General features: G+C 40.7%; 3 protein-coding genes across 3 annotated transcripts; 1 reads left to right on the forward strand and 2 right to left on the reverse strand.

Moving 5' to 3' along the window:
- Positions 1 to 3403: 3403 nt before the first annotated feature.
- LOC131893403 (ras-related protein Rab-10-like) lies at positions 3404 to 6390 on the reverse strand. The gene is made up of 2 exons (XM_059243419.1): positions 6234 to 6390; positions 3404 to 4546 (listed from the first exon to the last, which is right to left on the reverse strand). Exon 2 carries the CDS (start codon positions 4457 to 4459, stop codon positions 3860 to 3862), a length of 600 nt encoding a protein of 199 aa, XP_059099402.1. The 5' UTR covers positions 4460 to 4546; positions 6234 to 6390; the 3' UTR covers positions 3404 to 3859.
- LOC131893404 (malignant T-cell-amplified sequence 1 homolog) lies at positions 5053 to 6137 on the reverse strand. The gene is made up of 2 exons (XM_059243420.1): positions 5838 to 6137; positions 5053 to 5753 (listed from the first exon to the last, which is right to left on the reverse strand). Exon 2 carries the CDS (start codon positions 5633 to 5635, stop codon positions 5081 to 5083), a length of 555 nt encoding a protein of 184 aa, XP_059099403.1. The 5' UTR covers positions 5636 to 5753; positions 5838 to 6137; the 3' UTR covers positions 5053 to 5080.
- Positions 6391 to 8238: 1848 nt separating the features above from the next.
- Positions 8239 to 11758, forward strand: LOC131893401 (U2 small nuclear ribonucleoprotein A'-like). Its single transcript, XM_059243417.1, has 3 exons — positions 8239 to 8621; positions 9759 to 10282; positions 11657 to 11758. The coding sequence occupies exons 1-3, from the start codon at positions 8392 to 8394 to the stop codon at positions 11686 to 11688; spliced, it is 786 nt and encodes a 261-aa protein (XP_059099400.1). The 5' UTR covers positions 8239 to 8391; the 3' UTR covers positions 11689 to 11758.
- The last annotated feature ends 2049 nt before the right edge of the window (positions 11759 to 13807 follow it).

The raw sequence follows: 13807 nt of genomic DNA on the forward strand, positions 1-13807 counted from the left end.
GCAATATTCGAAGTGAGAGAAATTGGCCTGTAGTTACTGGGGAGTGACTTATCTCCCCTTTGAAAATTGGAACAACATGAGCTACCTTCAGAGAGAGAGGGAACTTGCCCTGCTCCAAGATGCAGCGCATCAAGTACGAGAAAACAGGAGCAAGAACCTGTGAGCATCTCATCAGAAACTGAGATGTCACCCCATCAGGGCCAGGGGAGCTCGAGAGTCTCAAGTCCCTGATGGCCTCTAAAGCATCCTGATCTGTGACTACAAGATCATCTAAATGCTCAGCTTGACAAGCCTTGCCAGTCCCAACAAACTCATCAATAGAGCAATGGACTGTCTGCCTAAACTCAGTGGAGTTGAAAACACACTAGAGAACTGATCTCCAAGTATGTTGGCCATAGTCTCTACATTGTCTATGGCTTCCCCATCGACCCCAAAAGGCCCTACAGGGTGTTTCATTTTTTCTCTTAGAGTTTGCGTAAGAGAAAAACAACGCCTTCGGATTCGACCTCACCTCTTGAACAACTCTACTTTCCTTGTTCAACTGATCTGTCTCAACGGAGGCCTCAATTCTACCTTGGATTAAATCCAACTTTCTTCGAAGGCTAGCCACAACTACTGGATTCAAAGTGCTCTGGAGCTTTTTGCTAATTTGCAACTCCTTTTAAACAAGTGCTTCCTATACTTCGGAATTTTAGACTCTGCCCCGCCCTGTGGAACACATTCAGAGATTGCTAGACTGGAACAGACGTCCTCAAAAACTAGAATCATTTTGTCTAAGGCTACATCTATGGACGATTCCTTTTTCAGCATTGAAATAAGATCAAGCTCCCCTAACCTTTCTATAATCAACGGCCAATGTTCATCTTTGAACTGAACTTAGCCAGACCGACCTTTTTGGCCGGTCTTACTCTAGAGCACGCCGGCTTTTGAGTAATGGTCGACCCTATCTCGAGAACATGATGATCTGACAGATTACTAGGTGTCACATGGACATACTGGATCAGATCAGGGTCATTGAAAAAAAAACAAGTCAAGAACGCTATTTGCTCTGGTGGCTACACCAACATGCTGAGAGAGATTGCGCAAGATTGCAAATTCCTCCAGCTTTTCGAACGAATGAGACGTCGATTTCAATACGAGAATATACCCATCTGGACTATGCCTCCCACTCTACAACGCTAGTCGGAAAATTGAAGTCCCTACAAAGAAAACCTTTGAGTAAACTGACTGGTCCAACTAACTTCCTATGAATTTGAGAGCTGACAAGAACGAGCTTACTGAACAAGAGGGGGGCCTATATATTGTTACAATGGACAGATCAAGACCTTGGAGGTGACAAACTAACACCTCTACTTCTCCATTCGACATTTTTACATGACTAATGCGCAAGTCATTTGTAACATATGGACATTCGCCCCCATGCGGAAAAATGGGATTGTCAGGGCGTACTCTATCACATCAAACTAAATTGAAACCAGCCATTGCTACCAAAATATTTGCATGCCAAAAAGTGTAAATCTGGCATGTATAAAACTCTTTTGGCATGGGAAACTTGAATATAGCATGCTTTTTGGATCTGGCATGTTTTCTGGTTATTCTGAGGGTTTTATTGGCAGGGTTTTCAAACTTGACAACTATGTTGCAAATTGTACAATTGGACATTCCCATCTTGCTGGCTTACCTTTCTCCTTTTGACGCCCATCATTTCCAAATGCCCCTTTATCATTATTAAAACTGTCAGTCTCTAATTTCTACTCAATCATCGGTCTAACTTGTTCTCCAACTGCATCAAGGATATTGGATAAATGCTCTAGGAATCCAGGGTCCCTAGGATATTGTAACTAAAGATAATTTGATTTCGACTTGGTCTTGACTAAATCCAACTATTATTTTACGATTTTTCAACCCATAAACCCAAGAATATTAAGTCTTGGACCTGACCAAACTAGAAAGAACTGTAAAATATGACTTCATGTAATTTGTATTATTAATGGCACTTTTTCTCTTAGATTTGAAGAAATGACAATGATTTGTCCAGCAGAGTACAAGCTTTTGTTGTTTTGTTAGAGTTGATGAATGTTTATGCTATCTCATCGGTCAAGACTACTGATATAAGAGTTTTCAACATGTATTATCAAAATAATCAACATTAGGGTTGATTTAATGTAAGAGATTAAAACCAATCTTTTCCCTCAACGAAGGCATGAAGCATTTAAAAGTATTTTTGGAATGCTGAAGAAACCCCCGCTGAAATCCCTGAACACTTCAAATTTTACAAAAGTTTGTTAAAAGTGATTCATTCAAGAGTTATAGGGCTAGTTGTGACACGTGTTTTATATACTTGTCCATGTACTTGTCCTATTTCTTAGGGCCTCGGAGTGGCGTCATAGCTGGTAGTAGCGGACAACCACGTTGTTACCACATTGCCGGAAAGAAGGCAAAAATTGTTCCATAAGTTAGTTAGTTGTGTGCGCTATTAAGGTCTACGTAGAAGATCCACAAAAATGTTGTTTCGAAAGGAATAAGATGGAGAAAAAAATTCAATTTCAAACTGTTTTCTACTACTCCTGCTATATGCAATCACAGTTGTTGGCAATACTCAAAAATTGAAATTAATCAGAATTAATCATAATTTCGGTAAGCTTACGTTCAAAGGTGATCTTTACAATGACAGTTACTCTGCATTTCCTTTCAAATATGATTGATTACGATTATTCTTTCTTGGAACTATAATTAAGTAATTGTAATTTCTATTTGCTCATCAATTGGTGAAATTGAATCAATCCAAATTTCTGATTTCAATTTCTCTCTTATGCCTGGTTATGTAAATAAACCATCGCAATCAACACTCGATCCATTTTAATATGGATTTTTTTTCTAGTGACGATACATAAGTTTTAATTGAATGGTCAAACCGGGTGGATCCCTGTAGCAAGTGAAAGCCATTTCGATTATCAGATTCACCTATTACGTGTCACCTGTCATCAATATCTGTCTTCACTTAGAAGACTGCGAATTTTGTGGTCTGAATTGCACATGTGTTAAAATGATCATGGAAAAATTGAATATGTTGCAGCAAAAACTACGAATATTTTCAATTCGTGAAAAAATAAGGTTCATAAATCTGTTCTTTTTGAATACCTTCTCAACTGCGTATTGCTAATTTAATTTAAAATTAGAGGCAAAAGAGGAGGAGCAGTTGGAGTGACTATACCTTTCAAGTTTTTATACCTACTGTATTTGTTGTTTCAGAAGTAAAATTGAATGGATCGGTGCACATTATTGAAGAAGACATATTTCAGCACTTGTTACTATTTTATCTTTTTGAATGCCATTTTGTTTGTTTGACACCGAACCAATCCGTGCGTGACTTGCCTCGTGCAGTATAGACAAGCCCGTCTGATGACGATTTAGAACTTTTATTTGGACTTTTACATAAAATCATTTTTTTGGTCGAATGGTTGCCGCCGCCCCCCTCGTTTTCGGTTCTCTGGAGGGGTCGTCACTTAGTGTGTTACATTCAATTTCATCCATAAAACCGGTCATGGGCCACGCAATAACGAACGATGTCAGTCCGGGCGTGTGGGAAAACAGCCTATCTATTCCCCACAAAAGGAGCCCAATGAATTAGTCCCTTTGACGCTTCATTGACATTGCGACACCACGCCCAAAATCAACAAGGACTCCATAATGAATCGGATTGGGCCTCATCGGATGGTTCCTCATTTGAGTTGACAACGACTAGCCTGACTAAGATGTCACTTGTAAAGGTATAATTAGTAATTCCGGGAAGGAGTAATGATAGTGGTATGTAGTTGTAGAAATCGGCATGGCTGAGTGGATCTGTCTGGGCTCTGAACTAGTTGCAGCCGCACGGGCCCCCGCCCGAATGGCTACTCGGCGGTGGGAGGGGCTGACGCGGCTCCGTCACGCCCGGCGTGTTATCCAGGATTGTTTCCGACAAGTCCACGAAGGCCTTCTCAATGTTGACGTTGGTTTTGGCCGAAGTCTCCAGGAACTGGATGCTGTTCTCCCGAGCAATGGTTTCACCACGCTCTTTACTGATGACGCGCTTGTCGTCCATATCGCACTTGTTGCCCAGGATCATCTTCTCCACATCCTCATTGGCGTGCTCCTGGATGTTGCGCAACCACTTGGCAATGTTCTCGAAAGATTTGGCATTTGTGATATCATACACCAACATAATCCCCATGGCTCCTCGATAGTAAGATGTGGTGATGGTGTGGAACCGCTCTTGTCCCGCTGTATCCCAAATCTGGAGCTTGATCTTCTTGCCGCGCAACTCGATCGTCTTGATCTTGAAGTCGATCCCAATGGTGGAGATGAATGTGTTGTTGAAGGCATCATCAGAGAAGCGAAACAGGATGCAAGTCTTCCCGACACCAGAGTCCCCAATGAGGAGCAGTTTGAACAACAAATCGTAGCTTTTCTTGGCCATGTTTGGTTGTGTCTGATTGAAAGTGCGCGTAGCTTATGGCGAGGGTCAAACCCAATTGTTTAACCCAAGGGTTCAAGTCGACCCAATCTGCAAGTAGGAAATTGACGATTGGTAAGTACGGTAGCTGATGGACAGAAAGAGAATATCCGAACTAAGATGATGGAGCAACCAGAGACAGGAATTGCTCCTTGCTCTTATCAAGAGAGGTGAATTGAGGCGTGCTGATTGACTCGCTGAGTGAGTTGGAATATAACGCACACCACTTCAAAATGCACCAGGAAGGAGATGTGAAATGTGAGACCAAGGTGGGATTATTATAATCTTGCCTTCTGTTTCCAGATCCCCGCGGCAATAAGTAATCTTGTACTTTCCTACTTGCAGATTTGGCTTCNATTGCTCCTTGCTCTTATCAAGAGAGGTGAATTGAGGCGTGCTGATTGACTCGCTGAGTGAGTTGGAATATAACGCACACCACTTCAAAATGCACCTGGAAGTAATCTTGTACTTTCCTACTTGCAGATTTGGCTTCGACTCTTCAAAGAACCCCGTGCAATATTAAAAAAAAAAACTACAAATAACTACAAATAACGACATGGGATTGATTGGATTTATTTCAAGTGTTCAAGCCTTGAACAATGGACCCATGTTCCAGAGTCCGTCATTGAGATAATGACAGTTCTCCACCCCGATCCCCTTGTTCTTCTTGGTAATATCCTCAGTGGACATGGAGGTGATCCCAATGGCCAGGGCATGTTCCTTGCCTTCGGCCATGATGGCCACTACCGCCCCTTTATCCACAGGCGTCATCTGAGCGTTGGGGTGTGTCAAACCCGGACACATGATATTGGCCCCCGAGAGCACAAACTTGATGGCCCCCTTGTCCACCTTCTCCAAAGGCAACAGGAATGGATATTGGTGCAAGAGCCGGAGGGTGGGCACCCAGGGTCCCTCCCGATGCCGGAAGAAGAGCAAGGTCCCACCGGATTTGACCAGGATTTCGATGTGATCGTGACACTTGATCACCTTGAAGGCGTCCTTCTTGGGCAGGAAATTGTCCATATAGTCGGCTATGGGCGGATACGTCTCCAGGATCTTGTTCCGGATGCCCTTTTGCACCGAGGACTTGAGCTGACTCGTGCCCGACACGGACTCCTTCTCATCGAATTTCTTGAACATGCCGTTGCTCTCTCTGTGTACTGGGTGTGGCAATTGCCGAACAAAAGCTGGAACAGAAGGGCTACCTACTTGTACAAGAACATGAGGAACCAGAAGTAGTAGAGGGATCTAGCCAAATCTGCAAGTAACGAATGGGAAAATACCAATCACCACCACCAAGATCATCGTCTTCATCTTGCCGTCTGGATGACGAGAGACGGACCTGTCCGGTGGTGGGAGCTGAGTTTCAACTTTAAAATGCGAGCTCATCTTTTCATCCCTTTTCAGTGTCACATTCTGAGACTGCTCGGTTCAATCGGATTCAAATCTAAAGGAATGATGATGGTTTGTTCGTTCAGAACAATGCAGGAGCAGCCATTGATCCCCTCAAGTCCACGAACCACAAATCCTGCCCAGCCACTAATATATGTAGCCAAATGTTTCGAAAAATTTGAAAATCTTCAGTTATCAAGTCATGATGGACAACTTTCAAAGGATGTGAATAACGTCATTTCAATGATCTTGATCTAACCTGCTTACAAGAAGAAGATGGGTCGGGAAAAGTAATCTTATCTCTGATGTTCGGAGACTATCATGGACCTTCAAATTGTAATCTTACCGATCTAAAGGTTAGCGATGGAAATCGCAAATCTTCTGGCCGAGCTTCAGGTCCTTGGTTTTGGTCTTGTGAACACTGGACCAAGTACAGATTTCGGGTGCTTAGGGAACTCGAAATCCTCTAAAGTCGCAATCAGCCGATCGGATTTCTGCCAGTCATGGGTGCCAATCCTAGGTCAGATATGTCATTTTCTTTGAAGAAAGAGTCTTCGTAGGAAAAAGGGTTTTAAGATCTATTTAGGTCAATCAGGACATATGAATATGATGGAATCAATCAGTTCGAAGAATAATGCCCACAAGGTAAAAAAAAAACCATTCTGCTCAAGTGCCGTGCTGAAGCCAATAAATGTGTAGAGACATGGTTTCTCCTCGCCAATCTCTTGCAAGGAAACTTATAGACGTCAATCGCACCCACAAAGTGAGAATCAAATTGGTACCAAACATGACATTGCTTATTTGGCCTTAGGAAGTGGAAGATATGATTTTTGGCTTGGCTTGGCTTGCCAGAGAAAATTCAGCCCTCTGATTCCAACATCCCAGGGAAATAACCCATGGCGTTACATGTGATTACATTTTGAAACGAAGGTAAAATGAATATTTTCTATCCATAGCATATTCTTTTACAAATCTAAGGACTCCATCCATGTCTTGTCCAAAATGCACACTCAAATGATACTATAGGCTTTTTTAATGATTCTTTTTTGTGTCTTTGAGCCCATTGATCTAAAATTCAAGAAGAATTTTGAAAAAAAAGAATGCGCAAGCTTTATTTTTCACGGAATTATATCCTACCAAAGACACGAGTCCACACCTGACCAATACCAATGCTGAGTAGTTCTCAAGCCGCGTTCACGTTATTCTATCATGCTACTAGTTTGTCAGATTTTTTCAAGAAATGACCTCATTATAATTTAATGGCAGCCCTGGCCACCAATCCAGGGTTCTTTTTGACGACGTTTCGTTTTCCAGCCTCGCCCAAAGAGTGAATCATACTCTTGGAGAGGAATTACATTAACTCATATGGTGCAAGCTAATTGGTCAAGTCCCTTTTAAGATATTATAGTGAACATAGGTCTGAACGGATCTATTCTTCAAAAAGATTTAAACAAAAGCTGTCGTGGACGATATTTCTGATGTGAGACTTTGTTTGCCCTTCAAAGACGCCTTTGGCATTCCTGATAGTGGCCAATTCAGCCTCGTGGCTTTCACGAGGACCAAGCCAACTACCTTCACGAGTGGATTTCATAAAGCTTAAAAAGCAGGGGCCTAAAAATAAAAAAACTGAAATATTCATTTTCAAGAGATTAAAAACGCATCGGATGACAATCGGGGAAGATGGTTGTAGCTCAGAAAGGCAACGTGAAATCAAGTCATACTCGGCCTCGTGGATTCGAGCACAGGCTCTACTCCTCCTCTCCAATCACATACAAATTCATAAAAATCCATGCGTAGCAGCCTTATCATCGATTTTATCAAATCTCGAACAAGACCAGATGCTACCAATAAGTATTGCTTGTATAAGAATAAAATTCGAGATGAAATGATTTTTCATAACAGCTGGGCTGGGAAATCTTACAACCAAGCTCTCCCAACTGTTTGGTTCTATAAGGTATTACCTCGGCTTTACATGACTCTAATTATCAAAAATATACGATAACCCAAAACTGCATGATTTCCAAAGAGTACTTTTTTAATCCTAGTCCACGTTTCCTTGCTTTACCAACGTTGCTTCAACACGAAATGAAACGTCTGGGAATTGGGTTGTATGATCGGAGACCGGTCATAAGCGCGACCATCTAATCACACGCCTGCTCCATCGTTTCATCAAAATTCAATCAAAACTAACCTTCCAAATCCTTTCAGAACTTATTTTTCAATTGATGCTTAACACCATTGGAATTTTGGACACAAAAACAAACGGTTTACTCGGTTTTGTCCACATGACAACGCTCCTAGATGGTTTGAGTTGCTTTTAAGATGGTCACGCTGCTCTCATGCTTCGTAAACACAAGCACAACAAACAAGATTGAAAGGAGACGAAATATTTCAGTTCATAGCTCTTACCATAGTATATTGAGAGAAGCTGAGAGAGGATTGGTGGCCAATATTAGTAGTATATTAGTACAAAAAAAATCTGGCATTGGATTCTTCCGAAGAAGATGGTCAAGTTGAGTGTGGATTTGATCGCCAATGCGTGTCAGTACACGAATGCCATCCGGGATCGCGAATTAGATCTCCGGGGCTACAAGATCCCGTTGATCGAGAATCTGGGCGCCACTCTCAATCATTTCGACACGATCGATTTCTCGGACAACGAGCTGCGCAAAGTGGACAACTTCCCTCTCCTCCCGCGCCTCAAGACTTTACTCTTGAACAACAACCGAATCTGGTAAGACATGATCAATAACATTCACAACCAAGGCCAAGGGGGGCCCAGAACCACGGTCAAGATGGACTTGAGCGGACCATGGCCCAAACCAGAGCCTAAAGCGATCAAGAACTTCTCGCAGTCGATACAAACTCATTCACATGTTCACTGAGTTGATCAGACTAAGATATGTCAATCAGATTGTATTCCCTAACTGACGAGCTTACCAATTAGGTTAAAGCTTTTAACTCCGTCCAATCGAAATAACATCAGTCTCTCTCCATCAAATTAAGCTAAACATTCCTGACTTCACGTCTAGATTACTAGTTTGTACTTCTGACAATCGAGCTGTTTTGAAATCGTTAAGGATTTGTCACTTTTGTTTGAACTACTCATAAAACCCAATCCACCGAATATGGACACAACGCCGGAACCATTCATTTTATCCAAAATTCGCATTCGATTTTTACAAAGACCGGAGACCATGAATCAACGTGCCCAATTTTGGGTTGCAAAATCTGAGTTAGCCAACTCAGAAGAAGTAGTCAAAGTTAGGATGGAATGATAACTTACTATTGGTAAATTCGGCCTTGTTTGGTCTTTGTCAGCTAGGCAAGCTTTTAACACTCGAACGAACCACTTCACAATGAAATGCACTTTATCATGAGAGCGACTTGCCGTTTATGGCAGCAATCTAAATAGTTTATTTTATAACATATCGTGATCAAGTATAGGGTGACTTTGATCGGAAGCAGGCTGATTTGGAGAGAAACCCGTTCTTTGCTCATTTTTTCCACCATTCTGGGTATTAGGTCACATGAGAAGAGGGCTATTTTTTTTCGAGGTTGTAAATAATACTTTGGAGGTTTTCACATGAAAAATGGAAATGAAGTCATGGACGGTCTCTCACCTCTCCTCATTATCCTCATGTACACTCTTAAGCATCCAGAAAGGATGGCTATCCACTGTTTTGTTTCTTTGAAATGATGTTCTCATATCAAAAAGTTAGAAAAGTTAGGACTCAAAACGCTTGTTTTTATAGTATTCCAAGTTTAAAAATTCCATGAATAGGAGGATCCAGTCTCTCCATGGTCTCTTGTTTCAACGTCCTTGGTCTATCCAATCCATATGGGCTCATGATTTTTGGTTGCATTTTAGCCGCATTGGCGAATCGCTGGAGGAATGTTTACCCGCTTTAGACACGGTGGTGTTCACCAACAACAACATTCAAGATCTGGCCGACATCGAAGCCTTGTCCTCGGTCAAAACCATTTCCATGCTCTCGTTCCTTCACAATCCCGTCGTGTCCAAGCCCAACTATCGCGCCTTTGTGATCCACAAGTTTCCCAATCTCCGCGTATTGGATTTCAAACGCGTCAAGTATCACGAGCAAAAGGAGGCCAAGGCGCTCTTCAAAACCTCCGAGGGCAAAGCCCAATTAAAAGAGATCAAGAAGCGGGCCAAGACCTTCACCCCGGGCGAGGCCATTAATGGCTCAGCGGGAGGTGCGTCGAATGGGGTGAATGCCTCGGGATTGAGTGCGGATCAAGTGCGGAGCATCAAAACGGCCATTGCCAAGGCCACCACGCTCGAGGAAATCGAGCGACTCAATCAGATGCTCAGAACGGGGATCATCCCTGGACAGGAACCCGAAACGCAACCCGCCCCCTCGAAAAAGTCAGGTAAGACAGTTACATGTTTCAATGATATAGTAGTTAGATATTGATAAACAAAACTCTGAAGCAAAATGGTTACAGTTTCCGAAGTACTATCAAATATCTGCGCAGAGTCGCCCCAAACAAAGGCTAATTGATTGCATGAAATTAATCAAATTTCAATTTAGCCCCATCTCAATGCAAGTTTGCTTTGACGAAACTTGAAAATATTGGCCTATATCTTTATGGCCTCCCCTTTTCATTGGACAATAGTTGGCTGAAATGGGAGAACCTTGCGGTCATTTTCCAGGGAGAGATACAGATGAGATGACTGATGAGGAATTTGAATAAACTGTAAACAGGCTATTTACAAATCACAAACAACTTTCATGCTCTGTAAAGGCTCCAGAGCGAAGAACTAATAAGATTTGATCGAGCTTAAAATTCTCGGTGGTTATAATGTCTTTTAAATTCATAACTTTTATTTATTAAATATATAACTTTTTCGATGGCATGAACTAAATTTTGTTGTTTCATCTTCGTAAATATTTCTGTAAAACCTAAAAGTAAAAACTGTTGACGATTAAAGCTTACTCAAGATGTAAGATTGCCGATCAGTTTTTAAGCATGAAAAGCTGTACCAGCCAGTCATATCTTAGAAATATTATAGCGATACATCTGCCAGTTTAATCGTCAAATTTGTCACTTTTTGCTGCGGACCAACGGCTTTTTCCTTATCACACGCCCATGAAAAAAAACACGCCAAACTTCAAAATATCAAAAAATCAAAATATATTGAACTCGAGGTTGATTGACAAATTTGACATTATAGTTGTTAAATGTTTATTTTACGTAAGTTTTAAGCGATATTATAAACTATGTTTAACTTTTTCTGCATGCTTCAGAAACCTGAGACATTTTTATTTATTTTTGGGACATTGAAAATGCATAATATTCGTCCTTGGCGAGAGTTATGAATTATAACCGGAACATTTTGTGGTATAATTTGGTGCAAAATGCAACATTTTAAGGTTAATCTCTCAACGTCTACTCAATGATTTTTTTTTATATTAATTTTCAACCAGACAAGGGATACTCATAACATTTATTAGATACTGTTTCAAAAATGCTATCCTTTTATAGATTTTCAATGGATTAATTTATTGATCAGAGCTACTTTCAATTGTTCATTATTGTTTACCAAAATTGGTCCTTTTGATTTGATAATTGTTTTAATAAAGCAAAACGCTACTAGCAGTGAGCATTTGAGCAAGCTCTTTTTAAGTGTTATACGTACCCCCGTGAAAGGAAGCAAGTTTGGGTGGTTTGGAAGATTGTCTGGAATTGGTCCTTAAGTCCAATGAGCGAGGAACATTAACTTGGACATTTTTCTACTTTTAGGTGATCAAATCGAAGAAATGGACGATGACTAAGTATTCGGGTTTCTGGTATGAAAGTGGGAGTGCATAAAACCATTTGAAATAAATGTGGCTTTTTTTCACATATTCGTCATTGTTTCTTCGGGAAACAAAAGAATTTGCTACAATACTCGATGTTTAAGCATTCAAACCCTTTTGTTCCATTGAAGTGGCGTAAATCTGGCTTAAATGGGCAGTAACGAAAAAAATGTTACACGTGTAAAATTTTCTTTCAATTCATGCCGAAGAGTGGTTGTTACTTTCAAAGACATATTATCATGTACATTTTCATTCTTCTTTTCATTTTTACAATTTGAGACGACTACACTTAGGGCGGCTTTACACTACGATGGAAAACCAGGATTGAATCCGGCTTGAGGATGGAAGTAGGAATAGTGTTTGGGCGGGTCCAGGCTCGAGTCCGAGTCCTTTCTAAAAGGCTCAAGTCCGGATTTGTGAAAAAATCTCATTCTTTGTTTTAAATTTCGCAATTTGAGTCTTTTTGTTCTACTCGACTTGTCGAAGTGCGACAATTTCATCCTGAAATTGTCAACCATTGACGATTTCAGGGCTGGAGCTTCGCTGCTTGAATGCTAGGACAAAAGCAAAAGAATATCAACTCTTTAAACCCAAGGCTGCGATTGAAATTGTTTGTTTGTATTTAGGTCCCAAAGGTTTGAAGGTGATTTGTTACAATACATATTTGATTGAGACCATGGATCCCCATAAGCCATAACTCCTCATCCTGTACCAATGAGTTGAGAAGATACCCCCAAATTAAAGACATAAGCAGCTGAATTTTGACCAAATGTCATCAATTATCAAATTCTGCTGGCCAAAAGTACGTCAGGAACAGCATACCATGGTTAAGAAACAAGTGAAAACAGATATGAAATGAGCCAGTTTTAAGTTCAACGAGACAAGCTAAGCAGGGCGCTTACTCAGTGAAGCAGCCCAAAAAACGCACCATACGCGTCAGGGATGAGAAAGTATTAAGAGCCATTTTTTTCCACATAGCAGAAAATGGCAGAAATTGGTCCAAAACCAGTGGCAGAAAATGACAAAAAATAGAAATCGTTACATTATTCTAAATCATCTTTTCCTAGTAATTGCGATAACTTCCGTTAATTTTTAAGCCTACCTGTATGTAGCTTTGACACCCTGGGATGAGTATTTTGCATCGAATGTAAGATAAAACCACTAAACGTCATTGGAGTGTGATCGAGAGTTTGAATTTTCCCACCCCAATCGATCTTAGTCAGGGTTGCCATTAAACTAAATTTTTCTAAGTCAAAATGACAGTTACATTTAATAAACTTATAACGTATTCAATAGCCAATTTTATTACGTTGAAAAGAACTGTTTTTGTTGTGGCTAGGCCTTGGATACTATCAATAGTCTAGGGATACTGTTATAAATTCAATCAACCCATCATCATACAGTATAAAAATTATACCCGAATTTCATTCGAGGAACATTTTGCATTTCAGCCAATGCAATACCAAAATGCTTTTTAGCAAAGGACACTTGAAAATCTTATCCAACCCATATGATCTTTCTTGTCTTTGACATCTTTTAGAATCAAGATCGGCTATTCAAACCATCGGCGGCCATTTTTGCCCACCTTCAAACATTTTCTGCAATTTTTGCCATTTTCTGCCACTTTCTGCCATTTTCTGCCATTTGTGGCCGAAAGTGGCAGAAATACGATCAATCTCGATTTTTCCCATCGCTGTTTACATGAGAAAAAAGTAACGGTAACAAGCGGCTAAAGCCCGTTCCGTTACCGTTACTCTTACGCTGTACGAACTATGTTTTACGTTCTGCACTCCAGAGAGCGCTTTGTCATTCAGCCTCTACCAAATAAAGGGCTGATTGGGCTAATTCCTTTTTATTGAATTATAATGCGTTTGTGTTGTTTTTGGCTAGTTCTATCAAAATCTCATTTGTAATTAGTGCCTCGGGTCACATAATGTCCGGAAAAGAAATGGCGTTCAAGGCAAGAGCAGTTTATGGAGTTTATGTAGCAATCTACCGTGCAGTCTGTGCTTCTTCCCGTTTTCTTTGGGCCGTGTGACGCTGCAAATAATTATTTTAATAAAATTATTGTCTTCAATAACGCGTCCACCTGGCT

This window comes from Tigriopus californicus, chromosome 2, assembly GCF_007210705.1.
Source record: "Tigriopus californicus strain San Diego chromosome 2, Tcal_SD_v2.1, whole genome shotgun sequence".
In the NCBI taxonomy this organism is placed as follows: domain Eukaryota; kingdom Metazoa; phylum Arthropoda; class Copepoda; order Harpacticoida; family Harpacticidae; genus Tigriopus; species Tigriopus californicus.

Excerpts from the sequence above, each read along its gene's own strand:
- LOC131893403 (XM_059243419.1), bottom strand. The coding sequence starts at position 4,459 with ATGGCCAAGAAAAGCTACGATTTGTTGTTCAAACTGCTCCTCATTGGG.
- LOC131893401 (XM_059243417.1), top strand. The coding sequence starts at position 8,392 with ATGGTCAAGTTGAGTGTGGATTTGATCGCCAATGCGTGTCAGTACACG. Across the intron at positions 8,622-9,758 it reads TTGAACAACAACCGAATCTG|CCGCATTGGCGAATCGCTGG; the intron begins GTAAGACATGAT and ends GTTGCATTTTAG. Across the intron at positions 10,283-11,656 it reads CGCCCCCTCGAAAAAGTCAG|GTGATCAAATCGAAGAAATG; the intron begins GTAAGACAGTTA and ends TTCTACTTTTAG.
- LOC131893404 (XM_059243420.1), bottom strand. The coding sequence starts at position 5,635 with ATGTTCAAGAAATTCGATGAGAAGGAGTCCGTGTCGGGCACGAGTCAG.